Source organism: Rhinoraja longicauda, chromosome 2 (assembly GCF_053455715.1).
Source record: "Rhinoraja longicauda isolate Sanriku21f chromosome 2, sRhiLon1.1, whole genome shotgun sequence".
Classification (NCBI taxonomy): domain Eukaryota; kingdom Metazoa; phylum Chordata; class Chondrichthyes; order Rajiformes; family Arhynchobatidae; genus Rhinoraja; species Rhinoraja longicauda.
In genome coordinates, this window is record NC_135954.1 from 7,093,273 (window position 1) to 7,114,532 (window position 21,260).

The 21,260-nt window shown below is 48.8% G+C and overlaps 1 protein-coding gene across 1 annotated transcript in view; it reads left to right on the forward strand.

The window, feature by feature from the left end:
- The window catches only part of LOC144611052 (F-actin-uncapping protein LRRC16A-like), a 101,970-nt gene that overhangs the window by 6,707 nt on the left and 74,003 nt on the right, over nucleotides 1-21,260 (forward strand). The window contains exon 2 of the mRNA XM_078430143.1: nucleotides 19,191-19,300. Coding sequence (XP_078286269.1) covers nucleotides 19,191-19,300 — 110 coding nt within the window. The remainder of the gene's footprint in view (nucleotides 1-19,190; nucleotides 19,301-21,260) is intronic.

Consider the following 21,260-nt stretch of genomic DNA (forward strand, 5'->3'; position numbering starts at 1 on the left):
TCGGTGCTGTTTTTAGACGGCGAGCTGGTGGTGTTACCCGTCTCAAACCGTGCATAAAAAGAGTTCAGGTCATCAGCTAAGGAGGAGCCGGCACTTCCGGTTGAGGGGGTGCTGGACCTGTAGCTAGTTATAGTCCGTAGCCCCTGCCAAAGGCGCCTGGTGTCCTGCTGCTCCATCTGTGACTCCATCTTGTCCCGGTACCTCCTTTTTGCATCCTTCACTGCCCTTCGCAGTCGGTAGGACTCTCCCTTGTAGTCGTCCATGTTGCCGGATGCCAGGCCGGAGTTGTAAGCAGCGGTGCGAGCATTCAAGGCCACGCGAATAGACCTGTCCACCCAGGGTTTTTGGTTAGGAAAGATACTGACCCTTACCGTGGGGATGATGGTATCGGCTATTGTGGCAATGAAGTCCGTAACCGCTTCCGCAAACTCATTTACGTCTCTGGAACTTGCTTGGAACATGTTCCAGTCGACATCGCCCAGTGCATCCTGCAGCATGGCCTCTGAATGGTCAGCCCACCGCTTTACATCCCTCGTCACTGTCGCTTCCCGTACTATCCGTTGTTTGTACTCCGGCAGCAGGAAAATGGCAGCGTGGTCAGATTTCCCAAAAGGAGGGAGAGAAACGGCCTTGTAGCCTTTCCTGAACGGCGTGTAGCAGTGGTCCAAAGTTCTTTCCCCCCTGGTAACACACGTGATGGGCATGATGTTGGGCATGACCTTTTTGAGATTTCCCCTATTGAAGTCTCCAGCCACCAGCACAGCCGCATCAGGGTTCTTGTTTTGGTGTTGACACAACACATCGTGTAGGGTGGACAGTGCCACGTCGGTGTCCGCATGCGGTGGGATATAGACGGCTGTGATGATCACCGAGCTGAACTCCCGGGGTAGGTAGAATGGTCGGCATGAGATAGTTAGATGTTCCAGGTCCGGCGAGCAGGAACGAGAAAGCGTCTTAATATTTCCAGGATTGCACCAGTTATTATTGGTCAAGAAGCAGACTCCTCCGCCCTTGGATTTCCCGGATTCTTCCGTTCTGTCCGCCCGGAAAACAGTGAAGGACTCGGATGGGCAGATCACCTGGTCAGGCACCAGCGGGGTCAGCCATGTTTCGGTCAGACAAAGGATGTTACAGTTCTTTATCTCCCTCTGGAATCTGATCCTTGCCGTGAGGTCATCCAGCTTGTTCTCCAGGGACTGGACGTTGGCCAGAAGTATGCTGGGCAGAGGTGGACGTAAGGCTTGGGTTCTCAGCCTGTTCCGAATCCCCCCTCGCTTCCCTCTGTGTTTTTTCCGACTTTCCCGCTGACCTGCGCTCCCACTGCTACTGCTGCTGCCGCGGTGCGCTCCTTTGATGATCTCTATCGGTATATCGGTGAGTAGTTTTCTGTTTAATAGTGATCCGGTAGCGCTCGAGTTTAATTTTACGAGCGTTTCCCGGTCGTACATTGGTTAATGCTAAGTGCTAGCACACGCTAGAGCACTTAGGGGTAATTTTAAAGTAAACATACCTGTTGAAAACGCACAGTTCCCGCAGAGCTACCACGACGGCGACTGGACTGGACTGGACCGGACCGCGCCACTGTGGATGTCTTGATTGTAATCATGGATAGTCTTTTCGTTGACACGATGGCATGCAACAAAAAGCTTTTCGCTGTACCTCAGTACATGTGAGAATAATAATCCAAACTAAACTAAACCTTAGATAGGCACAAAATGAATGAATAAGTTTAATGGCCAAGTATGTGCAGATACAAGGAATGTGCCTTGGTGCTCCGCTCACAAATGACACCACAAACATACAGTTAACAATTAGGAATAAAGCATAAACACATCAAAACAATAAGGATACAACATTACGGTCTAAACATGTGGGTGAAAATAAACCAGAGCAAAATAGAGACTACAGACTTTGGTTATTGAGCGGAACAATCACTCATGGAGAATAAAGCTGTTTTTATGTCTGGCTGTGGCTGCTTTGACAGTCCGGAGTCGCCTTCCAGAGGGAAGTGCTTCGAAGAGTTTGTGGCCAAGGTGAGAGGGGTCAGAGATGATCTTGCCCGCTCGTTTCCTGGCCCTTGCAGTGTACAGTTCATCAATGGGGGGAAGGTTGCAGCCAACAACCTTCTCAGCTGTGCGCACGATCCGTTGCAGCCTCCGGATGTCGTGCTTGGTGGCTGAGCCAAACCAGACCATGATGGAGAAGGTGAGGACGGACTCAATGATAGCAGTATAGAATTGGACCATCATTGCCTGTGGCAGATTGTGTTTCTTCAGTTGCCGCAGGAAGTACATCCACTGTTGGGCCTTTTTGACTGTGGAGTCGATGGTGGCCCCCCATTTAAGGTCCATGGAGTTGATGGTTCCAAGGAACTTAAATGATTCCACAGATGTGACTGTGGTGCTGTTGATGGTGAGTGAGGGGAGGGGAGGGGGATCTCTCCGAAAGTCTACAATTAGTTCCACTGGACGCTGGAGTAACTCAGCCAGTCAGGCAGCATCTGTGGAGAGAAGGAATGGGTGACGTTTAGGGTCGAGACCCTTCAAGATCCTAAACTAAACCTTTTACCGTATGGTTGTCTCTCTCCCGGTACAGATCTTTCCTTAAAGAATGGGTCGACTGGGCTTGTATTCACTGGAGTTTAGAAGGATGAGAGGGGATCTTATAGAAACGTATAAGATTATTAAGGGGTTGGACACATTAGAGGCAGGAAAAATGCCCCCCATGTTGGGCAAGTCCAGAACCAGGGGTCACACAGTTTAAGAATAAGGGGCAGGCCATTTAGGACTGAGATGAGGAAAAACTTTTTCACCCAGAGTTGTGAATCTGTGGAATTCTCTGCCACAGAAGACAGTGGAGGCCAATTCATTGTATGTGTTCAAGAGATAGTTAGATATAGCTCTTAGGGCTAATGGAATCAAGGGATATGGGGAGAAAGCAGGAATGGGGTACTGATTTTAGATTTCAGTCTGAAGAAGGGTCTCGACCTGAAACGTCACCCAATCCTTCTCTCCCGAGATGCTGCCTGACCCGCTGAGTTACTCCAGCATTTTGTGTCTACCTTCGATTTAAACCAGCATCTGCAGTTTTCTTTTTTCCCCTACTGATTTTCGATGATCAGCCATGATCATATTGAATGGCGATGCTGGCTCGAAGGGCCGAACGGCCTACTCCTGCACCTGTTTTCTAAGTTTCTTTTAATCTTGCCATCATTGAAAATCTCGGAGAGCAGAGGCCTAAATGTGGTGTCAAAAGACGTGTCCTAATCAGAGACAAACACCATGTTTGTATGTTTAACGTGGGAAGGTTGCCCGCTGATTCACCTCAACAGCGCGCGCGGTTCGTGCGTAGGTCAGGGTTTATTGTCCAGCTGCCAGGTCCCCACTTGCCTGTGCAGGTGAAGCGAACTTCGTTTCAAATCATTTTGTCATGTAATTGAAATATCGTATTACTGCAGAGCAAACTCAACTCACTGAATGCAGAGCTGCAGGGCGTTATTTTACCCAGAGAGCATTGAACTGGTTGAATGGATTAGTGCTGTGTTCACACCACAGTATCTTCCTTACGCTCACGCTAATCTTTCAATTGATTACTCTTTGGAATAAGACAATATTCAGCGCTCGTCCCGCATGACGTCTAATGTGTTACAGTTAATTTATTCTCTGTTTAGTTTAGTTTAGTTTAGAGATACAGTGCGGAAACAGGCCCCTTCGGCCCACCGGGTCCCCGCCGACCAGCGATCTCTCCTTTTCACACCTCACCCTTCCTTATCTTTGTGTCTCCCATCTCCCCTGACTGAGAGAGAGAAAACGGGAAATTATAGACCAGTTAGTCTGACATCAGTGGTGGGGAAGATGCTGGAGCCAATTATAAAAGACGAAATTGCGGAGCATTTGGATCGCAGTAACAGGATCGTTCCGAGTCAGCATGGATTTACGAAGGGGAAATCATGCTTGACTAATCTTCTGGAATCTTTTGAGGGTGTAACTAGGAAAATTGACAGGGGAGAGCCGGTGGATGTGGTGTACCTCGACTTTCAGAAAGTCTTCGACAAGGTCCCACATCGGAGATTAGTGGGCAAAATTAGAGCACATGGTATTGGGGGTAGGGTACTGAAATGGATAGAAAATTGGTTGACAGACAGAAAGCAAAGAGTGGGGATAAATGGGTCCCTTTCAGAATGGCAGGCAGTGACTAGTGGGGTGGGGGGTCATGGTTTTCGGGCTCCTGCACCTTCTTCCCAACGTGAGCAGAGAAAGGGGACTTCGAAAATGGCGCCACAACCTGGAGCTCTTGCACCGCGGCATCAGTGGGCCACCTCCAGTTTAAATTCCATTTGGAATATTTTGGAGGACCAAGAACCAAGACTCTTTCTGTACACTTTGCTCGTCGGGGACTGTTCTCAGGCATGGCAGTAAGTTACTGAAGTTACAGGAAAGAATTTCGCTCTGTGTTTTTTTTTCTCACTTGGGACAACAAAGCACCATTCAACCATTGAACTCATTGTTATTCAGCCAACAGCACTGGTGGCCTCTGCAAGTGTAAAGATAGTTTTGGCACCGTGCCAGTCATGGGCTTTTCAGAGAGCTGTGCTGGGGACTGAGCACAAGGCTCTGAGGTCCCTGTGTTGATGGCTGTGGAGTGTAGCGCAGTAGAGTGCAGGAAACAGGCACTTTGGCTAGAAGTTGCCAACTTTCTCACTCCCAAATAAGGGGCAAGGTGACCAGCCAGCGCCCACATGCTCCCGTTCCACCAAATAGCGGCCACCCAGGCTGGGAGGCGGGTTGCTACTCAACCTCCGTTAGGCGACACCCAGGCCTCCAGGCCTACACTGTCTGGGCCTACGCTGCCCGGGCCTACACTGTCCGGGCCTACACTGTCCGGGCCTACACTGTCCGGGCCTACACTGTCCGGGCCTACACTGTCCGGGCCTACATTGTCCGGGCCTACAGTGTCCGGGCCTACACTGTCCTGGCCTACACTGTCCGGGCCTACAGCATCCGGGCCTATAGCGCCCACCGGACCTAATACGGGACAAGGGTGGTTCCATACGGAACAAACCAATTTAGCCCAAAATACGAGATGTCCTGGCTAATACGGGACAGTTGGCAACCCTACCTTCGGCCCACCATGTCCGTACCAAACATGGTCACCAAGACAGACACAAACTGCTGGAGTAACTCAGCGGGACAGGCAGCATCTCTGGAGAAAAGGAATGGGCCACCAAGGGTCTCGACCCGAAACGTGGCCCATTCCTTCTCTCCAGAGATGCTGCCTCTCCCTCTGAATTACTCCAGCAGTTTGTGTCTATCTTCGGTTTAAACCAGCATCTGCAGTTTCTTCCTACACTTGGTCACTAAGGCTAGCTGTTATCTGCCTGACTCCCTTGTGTCCCCCGTCTAACCCGTGAGGCATCTCAGAATCGGTAGTGAGGAAGGCGAATGCAATGCTCGCATTTATTCCGAGAGGACTAGAATACAAAAACAGGGATGCAATGCTGAGGCTCTACAAGGCGCTGGTCAGACCGCAGTTTTCGTGTATTGTGAGGAGTTTTGGGCCCCGCCTCTGAGGAAGGATGTGCTGGCGCTGGCGAGTCCAGAGGAAGTTTAGTGAGAACGATCCCAGGAATGAGTGGGTTAGCATACGATAAGCATTTGACAGCACTGGGCCTGTACTCGCTGGTGTTCAGAAGGATGAGGGGGGACTTCATTGAAACTTATCGAATAGTGAAAGGCCTGGATAGAGTGGCTGTGGAGAAGATGTTTCCATTAAGTGGGAGAGTCTAGAACCAGAGGGCACAGGCTCAGAATTAAAGGACGTCTCTTCAGGAAGGAGATAAAGAGGAATTTCTTTCGCCAGAGGGTGATAAATCTGTGGAATTCTTTGCCACAGACGGCTGTGGAGCCCAAGTCAGTGGATATTTTTAAAGCAGAGAAAGATAGATTCTCTTCCAATGTTCTATCGATTCAGGATCAGTTCCTGTGGATTGGAGGGTAGCTAATGTTATCCCACTTTTTAAGAAAGGAGGGAGAGAGAAAACGGGAAATTATAGACCAGTTAGTCTGGCATCAGTGGTGGGGAAGATGCTGGAGTCAATTATAAAAGACAAAATTGCGGAGCATTTGGATCGCAGTAACAGGATCGTTCCGAGTCAGCTTGGATTTACGAAGGGGAAATCGTGCTTGACTAATCTTCTGGAATTTTTTGAGGATGTAACTAAGAAAATTGACAGGATGTGGTGTACCTCGACTATCAGAAAGCCTTCGACAAGGTCCCACATAGGAGATTAGTGGGCAAAATTAGAGCACATGGTATTGGGGGTTAGGGTACTGACATGGATAGAAAATTGGTTGACAGACAGAAAGCAAAGAGTGGGGATAAATGGGTCCCTTTCAGAATGGCAGGCAGTGACTAGTGGGGTACCGCAAGGCTCGGTGCTGGGATCGGTGCTGGGACCGCAGCTATTTACAATATACATTAATGACTTGGATGAAGGGATTAAAATTACCATTAGCACATTTGCCGATGATACAAAGCCGTGTGGTAGTGTGAACTGTGAGGAAGATGCTATGAGGTTGCAGGGTGACTTGGACAGGTTGTGTGAGTGGGCGGATGCATGGCAGATGCAGTTTAATGTGGATAAGTGTGAGGTTATCCACTTTGGTGGTAAGACTAGGAAGGCAGATTATTATCTGAATGGTGTCAAGTTAGGAAAAGGGGACGTACAACGAGATCTGGGTGTCCTAGTGCATCAGTCACTGAAAGGAAGCATGCAGGTACAGCAGGCAGTGAAGAAAGCCAATGGAATGTTGGCCTTCATAACAAGGGGAGTTGAGTATAGGAGCAAAGAGGTCCTTCTGCAGTTGTACAGGGCCCTAGTGAGACCGCACCTGGAGTACTGTGTGCAGTTTTGGTCTCCAAATTTGAGGAAGGATATTCTTGCTGTTGAGGGTGTGCAGCGTAGGTTTACTAGGTTCCCTTTATCATAGTCTTTCTGCTGGCTGGATAGCACGCAACAAAAGCTTTTCACTGTTCCTCGGTACAGGTGACAATAAATGCACGGTGGCGCAGCAGTAGAGTTGCTGCCTTACAGCGAATGCAGCACCGGAGACTCAGGTTCGATCCCGACTACGGCTGCTGTCCGTACGGAGTTCGTAAGTTCTCCCCGTGACCTGCGTGGGTTTTTCTCCGAGATCTTCGGTATCCTCCCGCACTCCAAAGACGTGCAGGTTAATTGGCTTGGTGTATGTGTAAATTGTCCCCAGTGCGTTTAGGACAGCGTTAGTGTTTCCGCGCTGTATCTCTAAACTAAACTAGACTAAACTAGACTGGAGTGAATAGACAATAGGTGCAGGAGGAGGCCATTTGGCCCTTCGAGCCAGCACCGCCATTCAATGTGATCATGGCTGATCATTCTCAATCAGTACCCCGTTCCTGCCTTCTCCCCATACCCCCTGACTCCGCTATCCTTAAGAGCTCTATCTAGCTCTCTCTTGAATGCATTCAAAGAATTGGTCTCCACTGCCTTCTGAGGCAGAGAATTCCACAGATTCACAACTCTCTGACTGAAAACGTTTTTCCTTATCTCAGTTCTAAATGGCCTACCCCTTATTCTTAAACTGTGGCCCTTGGTTCTGGACTCCCCCAACATTGGGAACATGTTTCCTGCCTCTAACGTGTCCAACCCCTTAATAATCTTATACGTTTTTGATAAGATCTCCTCTCATCCTCTCATCGATGGTGGGGAGTCTGGTCTGTGTGAGGGACTGGGCTACATCTACAACTCTCTGCAGTTTCTTGCGGTGTTGGGCAGAGCTGTTCCCAAACCAAGCTGTGATGCAACCTGATCGTGTGCTTTCAAAGGTGCATCTGCACCAGTTTGTAAGACTCATTGGAGACGTGCCAAATTTCCTTAGTCTCTTGAGAAAACAGAGGCGTTAGTGTGTGTTTTTTTTGTCCGTAGCTTGGCTGTGATTCATCCAAGACAGGCGGTTGGTTACTGTAGATCCTTATTAGTTTAATTTAGTTTAGAGATACAGCACGGAAACAGGCCCTTTGGCCAACATGTCTACGATCAGTCACGATCACGTCGAATAGCGGTGCCGGCTTGAAGGGCCAAATGGCCTCCTCCTGCACCTATCTTCATATATTGAAAGACTGGAGCGACTAGGCTTGTATACACTGGAATTTAGAAGGATGAGAGGAGATCTTATCGAAACGTATAAGATTATTAAGGGGTTGGACACATTAGAGGCAGGAAACATGTTCCCAATGTTGGGGGAGTCCAGAACCAGGGGCCGCAGTTTAAGAATAAGGGGTAGGCCAGTTAGAACTGAGATGAGGAAAAACTTTTTCAGTCAGAGAGTTGTGAATCTGTAGAATTCTCTGCCTCAGAAGGCAGTGGAGGCCAATTCTCTGAATGCATTCAAGAGAGAGCTGGATAGAGCTCTTAAGGATAGCGGAGTCAGGGGGTACGGGGAGAAGGCAGGAACGGGGTACTGATTGAGAATGATCGGCCATGATCACATTGAATGGCGGTGCTGGCTCGAAGGGCCGAATGGCCTCCTCCTGCACCCTATTGTCTATTGTATGTTTCTATTTTTCCACACCAACCAGCGATCCCCGCACACTAGCGCTATCCCACACAATACACCGGACTTTACTGGACGCTATCTTGTCCTCATCAGTCTGCAGAAGGGTCTCGACCCGAAACGTCCTTCTCTCCTGAGATGCTGCCTGACCTGCTGAGTTACTCCAGCATTTTGTGAATAAATACCTTCATCTTGTACTGAACGTCAGTCATTCACGATATTCCCTTCATCCTGTATCTGTGCACTGTGGACGGATCGACTGTAATCATGCATCGGCCATCCGCTGACTGGTCAGCGGGCGACAAAAGGATTCTCACTGTACCTCGGTGTGCGTGACAATAAACTCAACTCAAACTATGGGGGAATTTACAAATTCTAACCGAAGCCAATTAGCCTACTTTGGAGCGCGGGAAGAATCGGAGCGCCCGGGGAAGACCCACGCAGGTCACGGGGAGAACGTGGAAACTCCGTACAGACGGCACCCGCGGTCGGGAGATCGAACCCGGGGCCTCTGGCGCTGTGAGGCAGCAACTCTACCGCTGCGCCACCGGTGTTATTGGGGTCAGGTTTTGCATTCCTGTCCATCTGCATGGCTTGTGTCTGAGTTACTTGTACTTAAACTATGAATAAAATGCAGGGAATGGGAGCCGAATTGGCCACAGTCTAATCACTGCCTCGGGCCTTGATTCAAGGGCTCTTCAAGTCATTGTCTGGACTTGCTGGGAATTTCGATTTGTTTTTGAAATAGGGACAGTAAAGAGGCAGCCCTGCCACCTGTGTTCATTCTGCAGGTCCTTCTGCAGTTGTACAGGGCCCTAGTGAGACCGCACCTGGAGTACTGTGTGCAGTTGTACAGGGCCCTAGTGAGACCGCACCTGGAGTACTGTGTGCAGCTGTACAGGGCCTTAGTGAGACCGCACCTGGAGTACTGTGTGCAGTTGTACAGGGCCCAAGTGAGACCGCACCTGGAGTACTGTGTGCAGTTTTGGTCTCCAAATTTGACGAAGGATATTCTTGCTATTGAGGGCGTGCAGCGTAGGTTCACTAGGTTAATTCCCGGAATGGCGGGACTGTCGTATGTTGAAAGACTGGAGCGACTAGGCTTGTATACACTGGAATTTAGAAGGATGAGAGGGGATCTTATCGAAACGTATAAGATTATTAAGGGGTTGGACACGTTAGAGGCAGGAAACATGTTCCCAATGTTGGGGGAGTCCAGAACAAGGGGCCACACAGTTTAAGAATAAGGGGTAAGCCTTTTAGAACGGAGATGAGGAAAAACTTTTTCAGTCAGAGAGTTGTGAATCTGTGGAATTCTCTGCCTCAGAAGGCAGTGGAGGCCAATTCTCTGAATGCATTCAAGAGAGAGCTAGATAGAGCTCTTAAGGATAGCGGAGTCAGGGGGTATGGGGAGAAGGCAGGAACGGGGTACTGATTGAGAATGATCAGCCATGATTACATTGAATGTCGGTGCTGGCTCAAAGGGCCGAATGGCCTCCTCCTGCACCTATTGTCTATTATCTATTATGGAGAGGCAAGTTGTGCAGGAGCAGGGCGCGGAAGGAGAATTGCTGGGGAAAAGCAGGAGATCGATTGTCGGAACCTGTAGTCCGGGTTGTGTCCAAACTGGGGGGTCTGGAGTAGGGTCTCGACCCGAAACGTCACCCGTTCCTTCTCTCCTGAGATGCTGCCTGACCCGCTGAGTTACTCCAGCATTTTGCGTCTACCTTCGCTATGGAGAGTGTCATGTCGTCTGACAGTTAACACCAAGCTTGAGTTTTTAACCGAAGAATGGTCTCGACCGAGGGGGGTATGTGGAGAAGGCAGGAACGGGTTACTGATTGTGGATGATCAGCCATGATCAGCCATGATCACAATGAATGGCGGTGTTGGCCTAATGGCCTCCTCCTGCACCTATTGCCTATGTATCTATGACCCGAAACGTCACGCGTTCCTTCTCTCCTGAGATGCTGCCTGACCCAGAGAGTAACTCCAGCATTTAGTGCCAATCTTCAAGGAAGGTAGTAGTTTTACAATCTGAGTATATTTACGCTCAACAGTACTGAGTTTTTATTCGCCTTGTATCGGTCTCTGAATCTTTTTTTAAAAAAGTAATCTTGAGAGTAACACAAAGATCATAAGATTATAAGTTGTGTTGGAAAATAACTGCAGATGCTGTACAAATCAAAGGTATCACAAAATGGTGGAGTAACTCAGCGGGTCAGGCAGCATCTCTGGAGAGCATGGATAGGTGACGTTTCACAGAGTGCTGGAGTAACTCAGCGGGTCAGGCAGCATCTCTGGAGAACATGGATAGGTGACGTTTCACAGAGTGCTGGAGTAACTCAGCGGGTCAGGCAGCATCTCTGGAGAACATGGATAGGTGACGTTTCACAGAGTGCTGGAGTAACTCAGCGGGTCAGGCAGCATCTCTGGAGAACATGGATAGGTGACGTTTCACAGAGTGCTGGAGTAACTCAGCGGGTCAGGCAGCATCTCTGGAGAACATGGATAGGTGACGTTTCACAGAGTGCTGGAGTAACTCAGCGGGTCAGGCAGCATCTCTGGAGAACATGGACAGGTGACGTTTCATTACAAAATGCAAAAGGGTCTCGACACGAAACGTCATCCGTTCCTTCTCTCCAGAGATGCTGCCTGACCTGCTGAGTTACTCCAGCATTTTGTGATACATAAGATTATAAGTGACTAGACCAAGTGGACCCGTTGGGCCCAAACCTCTCCTGCATTGGTGCAACACCCTCTCCTCCCCTCCCTCCCCTCTCCCCTCAACCCCCCCCCCCCTCCCCTCTCCCTTCTCCCCCTCCCCCCTCCCTCCCTCCTCCTCCCCTCCTTTTAAACTTTAAAATGTGAATAACTTAAAAAATATAAGACCAATTTCAATAAAACTACTTGCATTATCACTAAAGTGACAATGGTGGGCCTAAAATTGTCGCGCTATCGTGTACCGTTTTCGCTGAAGTTCAGTCACAAACAAGATAACAAACGAGAGTTTTAGTATATAGATAGTAGAATTAGGCCATTCGGCCCATCAAGGCTACTCTGCCATTCAATCATGGCTGATCTATCTCTCCCTCGCTGGAGTTACTCAGCAGGTCAGGCGACATTCCTTTTTTGTTTAGTTTAGAGATACAGCGCAGAAACAGGCCCTTCGTCCCACCGAGTCTGCACCGACCAGCGACCTCCACACACTAACACTATCCTACACGCACCAAGGAAAATTTACAGAAGCGTGCAAACCTGTACGTGTTTGGAAATAGGTGCAGGAGGAGGCCATTCGGACCTTCGAGCCAGCACCGCCTTTCAATATGATCATGGCTGATCATCCAGAATCAGTGCCCCGTTCCTGCTTTCTCCCCATATCCCTTGATTCCGTTAGACCTAAGAGGTAAATCTAACTCTCTCTTGAAAACATCCAGTGAATTGGCCTCCACTGCCTTCTGTGGCGGAGAATTCCACAGATTCACAGCTCTCTGGTGAAAAAGTTTTTCCTCGTCTCAGTCCTAAATGGCTTACCCCTGATTCTTAAACTGTGTGACCCCCTGGTTCTGGACTCCCCCAACATGGGGAACAATACCTTTTGAAATGTCGGTGTGGGACGTGGAGTCCATGCTGGCCATCAATCACTCATTGGCACTAGTTATGTTATTGAACTTTCCCATGCACTGCCTGCACGTTAGGGCTGATTTACAGAGGCCAACTAACTCTCTGTGACCACGTGGGTTTCCTCCGGGTGCTCCGGTTTCCTCCCGCACCTCTTTGGGATGTGGGAGGAAACCGGAGCCACCCGGAGGAAACCCACACGGTCCGAGGGAGACCGTGCAAACTCCACGCAGACAGCAACCGAGGTCTAGTTTCGTTTATTGTCACGGGTGCAGTCAGCAGAAGCCAGTCAGCGGAAAGACAACACACCATTACAATCGAGCCATCCACATTGTACAGATACATGATAAAGGTACAGATACATACAACGTCAATAATGGTTATATTCATAAAATGCTGGAGTAACTCAGCAGGTCAGGCAGCATCTCGGTAGAGAAGGAATGGGTGACGTTTCGGGTCGAGACCCTTCTTCAGACTGATGTCAGGGGGGCGGGACAAAGGAAGGATATAGGTGGAGACAGGAAGATAGAGGGAGAACTGGGAAGGGGGAGGGGAAGAGAGGGACAGAGGAACTATCTAAAGTTGGAGAAGTCGATGTTCATTCCACTGGGCTGCAAACTGCCCAGGCGAAATATGAGGTGCTGTTCCTCCAATTTCCGGTGGGCCTCACTATGGCACTGGAGGAGACCCATGACAGAAAGGTCAGACTGGGAATGGGAGGGGGAGTTGAAGTGCTCGGCCACCGGGAGATCAGTTTGGTTAATGCGGACCGAGCGCAGGTGTTCAGCGAAGCGATCGCCGAGCCTGCGCTTGGTTTCGCCGATGTAAATAATGGTTAGTTGTGTTTTCTCCGCGTGCACCCGTGTCCTCCTGCACGTCTTTGGGATGTGGGAGGAAACCGGGGCACCTGGAGTAAACCCACGTGGTCACTGGGAGAACGTGCAAACTCCACACAGACGGCTTCCGAGGTCTGTTTTATCGTCACGTGGCCCGAGGTACAGTGAAAAGCTTTTGTTGCGCGCGAACCAGTCAGAGGAAAGACAATACATGATTGCAATCGAGCCGCCCACAGTGTACAGATACAGGAATGAAGGGAATAACGTGAATGACGTTTAGTGCAAGATAAAGCCAGTAAAGTCCGATCAAGGATAGTCCGAGGGTCTCCAATGAGGTAGATAGTAGTTCAGCACTGCTCTCTGGTTGTTGGTAGGACGGTTCAGTTGCCTGATAACAGCCGAGAAGAAACTGTCCCTGAATCTGTAGGTGTGCGTTTTCACACAGAGATGTTGCCTGACCCGCTGAGTTGCTCTTGTTTATTTGATTAGGAAAATAACTGCAGATGCTGGTACAAATCGAAGGTGTCACAAAATGCTGGAGTAACTCAGCGGGTCAGGCAGCATCTCTGGAGAGAAGGAATGGGTGACGTTTCGGGTCGAGACCCCTCTTCAGTCTCGACCCAAAACGTCACCCGTTCCTTCTCTCCAGAGACACTGTCTGACCCGCTGAGTTACTCCAGCATTTTGTGATATGCTGTTTTTTTGATTAATGATTTCCAGCAGATTCTAATATAACTCTCTGGAATACACTATCCTCCCACACTCATAGACATAGTCATAGAAAATAGGTGCAGGAGGAGGCCATTCGGCCCATCGAGCCAGCACCGCCATTCATTGTGATCATGGCTGATCGTCCACAATCAGTAACCCGTGCCTGCCTTCTCCCCATATCCCTTGATTCCACTAGCCCCTGGAGCTGTGTCTAACTCTCTCTTAAATCCATCCAGTGATTTGGCCTCCACTGCCCTCTGTGGCAGAGAATTCCACAATAGAAAATAGGTGCAGGAGGAGGCCATTCGGCCCGTCGAGCCAGCACCACCATTCAATGTGATCATGGCTGATCATTCTCAATCAGTAACCCATTCCTGCCTTCTCCCCATACCCCCTGACTCCGCTATCCTTAAGAGCTCTATCTAACTCTCTCTTGAAAGCATTCAGAGAATTGGCCTCCACTGCCTTCTGAGGCAGAGAATTCCACAGATTCACAACTCTCTGAGTGAAAAGGTTTTTCCTCATCTCCGTTCCAAATGGCCTACCCCTTATTCTTAAACAAATTCACAACTCTCTGGGTGAAAAAGTTTCTCCTCACCTCAGTCTTAAATGGCCTCCCCTTTATTCTGAGACTGTGGCCCCTGTTCTAAGACTGTGGCCCCAAAGACCTACTGGTTTGTAGGATAAAGGGAACGTCCGGGGCCGAAGGGAATAAGGTGAGTAACGTTTAGTGCGTTGAAATCGCGTCTCTCTGGCGGGGTGAGGCAACCGCACTACCCGCTGGGCCACTGTGCCGCATTCTACCGTTGTATTGGTAAACCTGCCTTTGTTTTCCTCGCTAACAGTTGCTGTTTTGCGTGGTAAATTAATTTAATAGAAGATACACAAACACAAATGTGAAGAAATACTCACCAGCTACTCATTACACATTTGTGCTGGCACTCCTGCACAACATTTCCAAACGGAGCCGTCTGTTGAAGATATTCCCTTGGCAGACGTCTGAAGATATCTTAAGTGCAACTAGCAACCAAGCAAATTTGGAAAAAATAAATCTTAAGACTTGACTCCCTCCACCGGCATTTTAATTTGCTGCTTTAATGCAAGTAAACTGTAACATTTACAGCCTTTGAAAAATGGGAGATCATCCAATGTTTCTTTATTTACCAAAAAGGTGTGAATCTTCAGCAGAATTTTGTATCTCCCTTTCATTTCTTGCCTCTAATATTATGTCAGCTTACTACATGGAATCATTTTCGAGGCTTCAGTTGCTGCACTGCCCAAATGCCTTGATTTCCGATAAAGCGTTTATCGTTCAGTTTAGTTTATTGTCACGTGTACCGAGGTACAGTGAAAAGCTTTTTTCGGTGCGTGCTAACCAGCCAGCAGAAAGATGGTACATGATTGCAATCGAGCCATTTACAGTGTATAGATGCATGATAAGGGAGTAACGTTTCGTGCAAGGTAAAGCCAGCTAAGTCTGATCAAGGATGATCTGAGGTTCATCAAAGAAGTAGATCGTGGTTCAGCATTGCTCTCTGCTTGACTTTATTAACTTTAACTAATCTGAGGAAAGACATTCTAGCCTTAGAGGGAGTACAGAGAAGGTTCAACAGATTGATCCCTGGGATGGCAGGACTTTCATATGAAGAAAGACTGGATAGACTAGGCTTGTACTCGCTGGAATTTAGAAGACTGAGGGGGGATCTTATTGAAACATATAAAATTCTTAAGGGGTTGGAGAGGCTAGATGCGGGAAGATTGTTCCCGATGTTGGGGAAGTCCAGAACCAGGGGTCACAGCTTAAGGATAAGGGGGAAGTCTTTTAGGACCGAGATGAGAAAACATTTCTTCACACAGAGAGTGGTGAGTCTGTGGAATTCTCTGCCACAGAAGGTAGTTGAGGCCAGTTCATTGGCTATATTTAAGAGGGAGTTAGATGTGGCCCTTGTGGCTAAAGGGATCAGGGGGTATGGAGGGAAGGCAGGTACAGGATACTGAGCTGGATGATCAGCCATGATCATATTGAATGGCGGTGCAGCCTCGAAGGGCCGAATGGCCTACTCCTGCACCTATTTTCTATGTTTCTAAAGCTTTTAACTGTATAACTAGCGATAGAGAGAGGTTGAATGTAGACACAAACTGCTGGAGTAACTCACCAGATCAGGCAGCATCTCGGGAGAGAAGGAATAGGCGACGTTTCGGGTCTGAGTCTGAAGAAGGGTCTCAACCCCAAACGTACAAACTCCGTACAAACGGCACCCCTAGTCAGGATCGAACCTGAGTCTCCGGCGCTGCATTCGCTGTAAGGCAGCAACTCTACCGCTGCGCCACCGTGCCGGGTTATACCGAAGATAAGACACACAGTACTGGAGTAACTCTTAAGAAGGGTCTCGACATGGAACACCGCCCATTCCTTCTCTCCTGAGATGCTGCCGGTCCCGCTGAGATACTCCAGCATTTTGCGTCTATTTTTGGTGTAAACCAGCATCTGCAGTCCCTATATATTTCACCAGCCGTGATGTGGCCCTGCGGAATCTGTGTGAATAAGAAGCCGTCGGTGCTTGCCGTCAGTTAATTAGTTGGAAAATTGGCGTTTTATAGACAATAGACAATAGGTGCAGGAGGAGGCCATTCGGCCCTTCGAGCCAGCACCGCCATTCAATGTGATCATGGCTGATCATCCACAATCAGTACCCCGTTCCTGCCTTCTCCCCATACCCCCTGACTCCGCTATCCTTAAGAGCTCTATCTGGCTCTCTCTTGAATGCATTCAGAGAATTGGCCTCCACTGCCTTCTGAGGCAGAGAATTCCACAGATTCACAACTCTCGGACTGAAAAAGTTTTTCCTCATCTCCGTTCTAAATGGCCTACCCCTTATTCTTAAACTGTGGCCCCTTGTTCTGGAGTCCCCCAACATTGGGAACATGTTTCCTGCCTCTAACGTGTCGAACCCCTTAATAACCTTATACGTTTCGATAAGATCCCCTCATCCTTCTAAATTCCAGTGTATACAAGCCTAGTCGCTCCAGTCTTTTGGTGTGAATGCTGTACTCTAGACTTTGCTTTGGACCTGCGAGGCACAGTGCGGAGACTGGCTCTTCGGCCCCGCCGAGTCCGCGCTGACCGCCGATCACCCCGCACGCTAACTAACACTTATCCTAAACACTGGGGGCAGTTTACAATTTTCACCGAAGCCAATTAACCTACAAACCTGCCCGACTTTGGAGTGTGGGAGGAAACCGGAGAAATTCCACGCAGGTCACGGGGAGAACGTACAAACTCCCGTACAGACAGCGCCCGTAGTCGGGATGGAACCCGGCTGTCCCTGGCGCTGTGAGGCAGCAACTCTACCGCTGCGCCACCGTGTATTCTTGCCTTTTTAAAAACTGTGATTAACATCCATTTTTTCTTGCTTTCTCTAAAACACAGACGCCGCCTAATTCTGTTTAAAGCACGATTAAGCCTACACTGGGGCCAGCACCTTACGGGAGTTGCCTCAGAAGGCAGTGGAGGCCAATTCTCTGAATGCATTCAAGAGAGAGCTGGATAGAGCTCTTAAGGATAGCGGAGTCAGGGGGTATGGGGAGAAGGCAGGAACGGGGTACTGATTGAGAATGATCAGCCATGATCACATTGAATGGCGGTGCTGGCTCGAAGGGCCGAATGGCCTCCTCTCGCACCTATTGTTTATTGTCTATTGAGTTGATTTAATGTAAATTGGAGCAAAATTGTCAAATTAATAAGTATAACAGTTCTCAGCTCTTGGGTATACTTTCCGTGTTAGATTAATATTGTCACGGACCTTTCTAGAAGATGTCGCCAAAACTGATTTGATGACGTCAACTAACCCTGGCATCCCCTCTCTCTGCCCCTCCCCCACCCAAATTGTGGGGGAGGGGGAGGGACTGAGAGGGGAGATCCAATAACTCCTCCCTCGACTTCATCCAGGGTCCCCGACAGTCTTTTCAGGTGAGGCAGAGGTTCACTTGCACCTCCTCCAACCTCATCTACTGTATCCGTTGTTCGAGGTGTGGGCTCTTATACATCGGCGAGACCAAACGCAGACTGGCCGATGGTTTCGCTGAACACCGCCACTCTGTCTGCCTGGACCGGCCTGATCTCCCGGTTGCTGGACACTTTAATGCTCCTTCCCATTCCCGCACTGACCTTTCTGTCCTGGGCCTCCTCCGTTGTCAGAGTGAGGGCCAGCCGCAAATTGGAGGAGCAGCACCTCATATTTCGCTTGGGCAGCTTACACCCCAGCGGTACGAATATTGACTGCTCTAACTTCAAGTAGCCCTTACATCCCCCCCCCCTCTCTCCACCCCCCACCCCACACAAGTCGTAAAAGCTTCAAAGTCGTCTTGTTGAGTCTCATTGTCTGTAACTTGTTTTCACCTAGCCCACAACTAACAATGGCCTGCCTCCTTTATCATCGTTACTTTTTTGAATATCTTTCATTTGTTTGTTCTAAATCTCTCTACATCACCGTCAATATCTCTTGTTTCCCTCTCCCGTGACTAGAGGATTTCAGTATCGGAGTAAGGAGGTTCTTCTGCAGTTGTATGGGGCCCTGGTAAGACCACATCTGGAGTACTGTGTACAGTTTTGGTCTCCTAATTTGAGGAAGAACATCCTTGTAATTGAGGCAGTGCAGCGTAGGTTCACGAGTTTGATCCCTGGGATGGCAGGACTGTCATGTGAGGAAAGATTGAAAAGACTAGGCTTGCATTCACTGGAGTTTAGAAGGATGAGAGGGGATCTTATAGAGACAGATAAAATTATAAAAAGACTGGACAAGCTAGATGCAGGAAAAATGTTCCCAATGTTGGGCGAGTCCAGAACCAGGGGCCACACACAGTCTTAGAATAATGGGGAGGCCATTTAAAACTGAGGTGAGAAGGAACTTTTTCATCCAGAGAGTTGTGAATTTGTGGGATTCTCTGCCACAGAGGGCAGTGGAGGCCAAATCACTGGATGGATTTAAGAGAGAGTTAGATAGAGCTCTAGGGGCTAGTGGAATCAAGGGATATGGGGAGAAGGCAGGCACGAGTTACTGATTGTGGACGATCAGCCATGATCACAATGAATGGTGGTGCTGGCTCGAAGGGCCAAATGGCCTCCTCCTGCACCTATTTTCTATGTTTCTATGTTTCTATGACTCTCAGTCCAAAGAAGGGTCTCGACCCGAAACGTCACCCACTCCTTTTCTCCAGAGATGCTGCCTGTCCCGCTGAGTTACTCCAGCTTTTTGTGTCTTCTCTCCAGTACCTTATGGGAGTTGATTTCATGTAAATGGGAGCAAAATTAATAAATATAACAGTTTTTAGAACTAGAGTCTTACATTTGGCCGCATGCCTTTTGAGAAGCTGTGGCCAAAACTGATTTCAAATCCTCTTTTATGAAACCTCTGGTGTTTTATAAATGCAGGCCGGTTGCCACGGCAACTGGATGAACTTCAAAGGACTGGATATCCGGAGAGCCCTCATGACTCCATTGTTCAGCATCACAGGACCCTGGATAAATTCTCCCGACACAACGTGATCTCAGGCGGAACAGGCTGGGAACCGTGTTACAGGAAAGATGTTGTCAAGCTTGAAAGGGTACAGAGAAGATTTACGAGGATGTTGCCAGGACTGAGCTACAGGGAGAGTTGAGTTAGGCTGGGACTCCATACCTTGGAGCGCAGGAGGATGAGGGGGGGATCTCATAGAGGTGTACAAAATCATGAGAGGAATAGATCGGGTAGACGCACAGAGTCCCTTGCCCAGAGTAGGGGAATCGAGGACCAGAGGACATAGATTCAAGGGGAAGGGGGAAAAGATTTAATAGGGGGTAACCTTTTCACACAGAGGGTAGTTGGTGGGTGTGTGGAAGAAGCTGCCAGAGGAGGCAGTTGAGGTTGGGACTATCCCATCGCTTAAGAAAAAGTTAGACCGGAACATATATAGGACAGGTCTGGAGGGATATGGACCAAGAGTAGCCCAGTGGGACTAGTGTGGCTGGGACATTGTTGGCCGGTGTGGGCAAGTTGGGCCGAAGGGCCTTTTTCCACACTGTATCACTCTATGCCTCTATGTAGGACAGAACTAATGTAGTGCAAACCAAAGATACTAGAGTAACAAGATAGACCACTCGACCCTGAAAACCGTAGTAAGTCACGGCGCCATTTTAGTAGGCAGAAACTTGCAGAATTTTTTTTAAAGAAAAATAACAAATATCTGTGAATTGATAGATGAGATATATTCTGCATTTTAATGGTATCATCACACATACTGTTCCCCCCCCAAACACTGATTACAATGCAAGAGGCATAACGAATTGCGGGTTTTGCTTACTAAAATGGCTCCTTTGCCCACTAAAATGGCTCCTTTGCCTACTAAAATGGCTCCTGTGCCTACTAAAATGGCTCCTTTGCCTACTAAAATGGCTCCTTTGCGTACTAAAATGGCTCCTTTGCGTACTACACGTCAGTATGGGCGATTTCAACGGAGTGGTCCATCTTGTTCCTCTAGTATCTTTGGTGCAAACTCCACTCAGACGGCACCCCAGGTCGGGATCGAACCCGGGTGTCTGACGCTGGCTGTGAGGCCGCGGCTCTACCAGTTGCTCCACCGTGAAGTTGGCAGCTGAAGAAGTTTGCATCTTAGATGCGGGGAAACGTTTCTTTTTAAAGCAAATTAATACGGCCCAGGTCGTCCCTCTGTTCTGCGGAAGCAATTGATTGTGTTTTATATCAGGCCTGAGGGATCATGCCAGTCAACTGCGGTTAACTCCTGGCCCGCAGTGAAACTGACAGGGATAAAGCACTATTGATTTTCACCACAATTGATTCATTAAAATTAAGAGAGGGAGGTAAACAGTTTTCCAATGACCTCTCGCTGGGAGAACGTACAAACTCCGTACAGACGGCGCCCGTGGTCGGGATGGAACCCGGGTCTCCGGCGCTGCATTCGCTGCAAGGCAGCAACTCTACCGCTGCGCCACCGTGCCGCCCTTGAAAGTGCATGTCACGCTGATTAATCTTTGAAGTGCCACTGAAGGAACTCAATTCATTGCAACGTATCGTTTATAATGAGTAGGAGGGGGAGACCTCTGCTCCCCCTTTGATGGTAGCTTGGCTTTGTCAATTATCACCATCTATTTTCAATTAGATACATTTTGCAGAAGAGAATCATTGCAAGAATTTACATCTCCATGTAAGACAGGACGCCACAGGAGATCCTTCTTCCCTGTGGCTATCCGCTGAGTTACTCCAGCACTTTGCGTCTTTAGTTTCTTAGAGGGAAATTATAAAAGGACTGGACAGGCTAGATGCCAGGAAAAATGTTCCCAATGTTGGGGGAGTCCAGAACCAGGGGACACGGTCTAAGAATAAAGGGGAGGCCATTTAAAACTGGGGTGAGAAAAAAACTTTTTCACCCAGAAAGTTGTGAATTTGTGGAATTCTCTGCCACAGAGGGCAGTGGAGGCCAAATCACTGGATGGATTTAAGAGAGA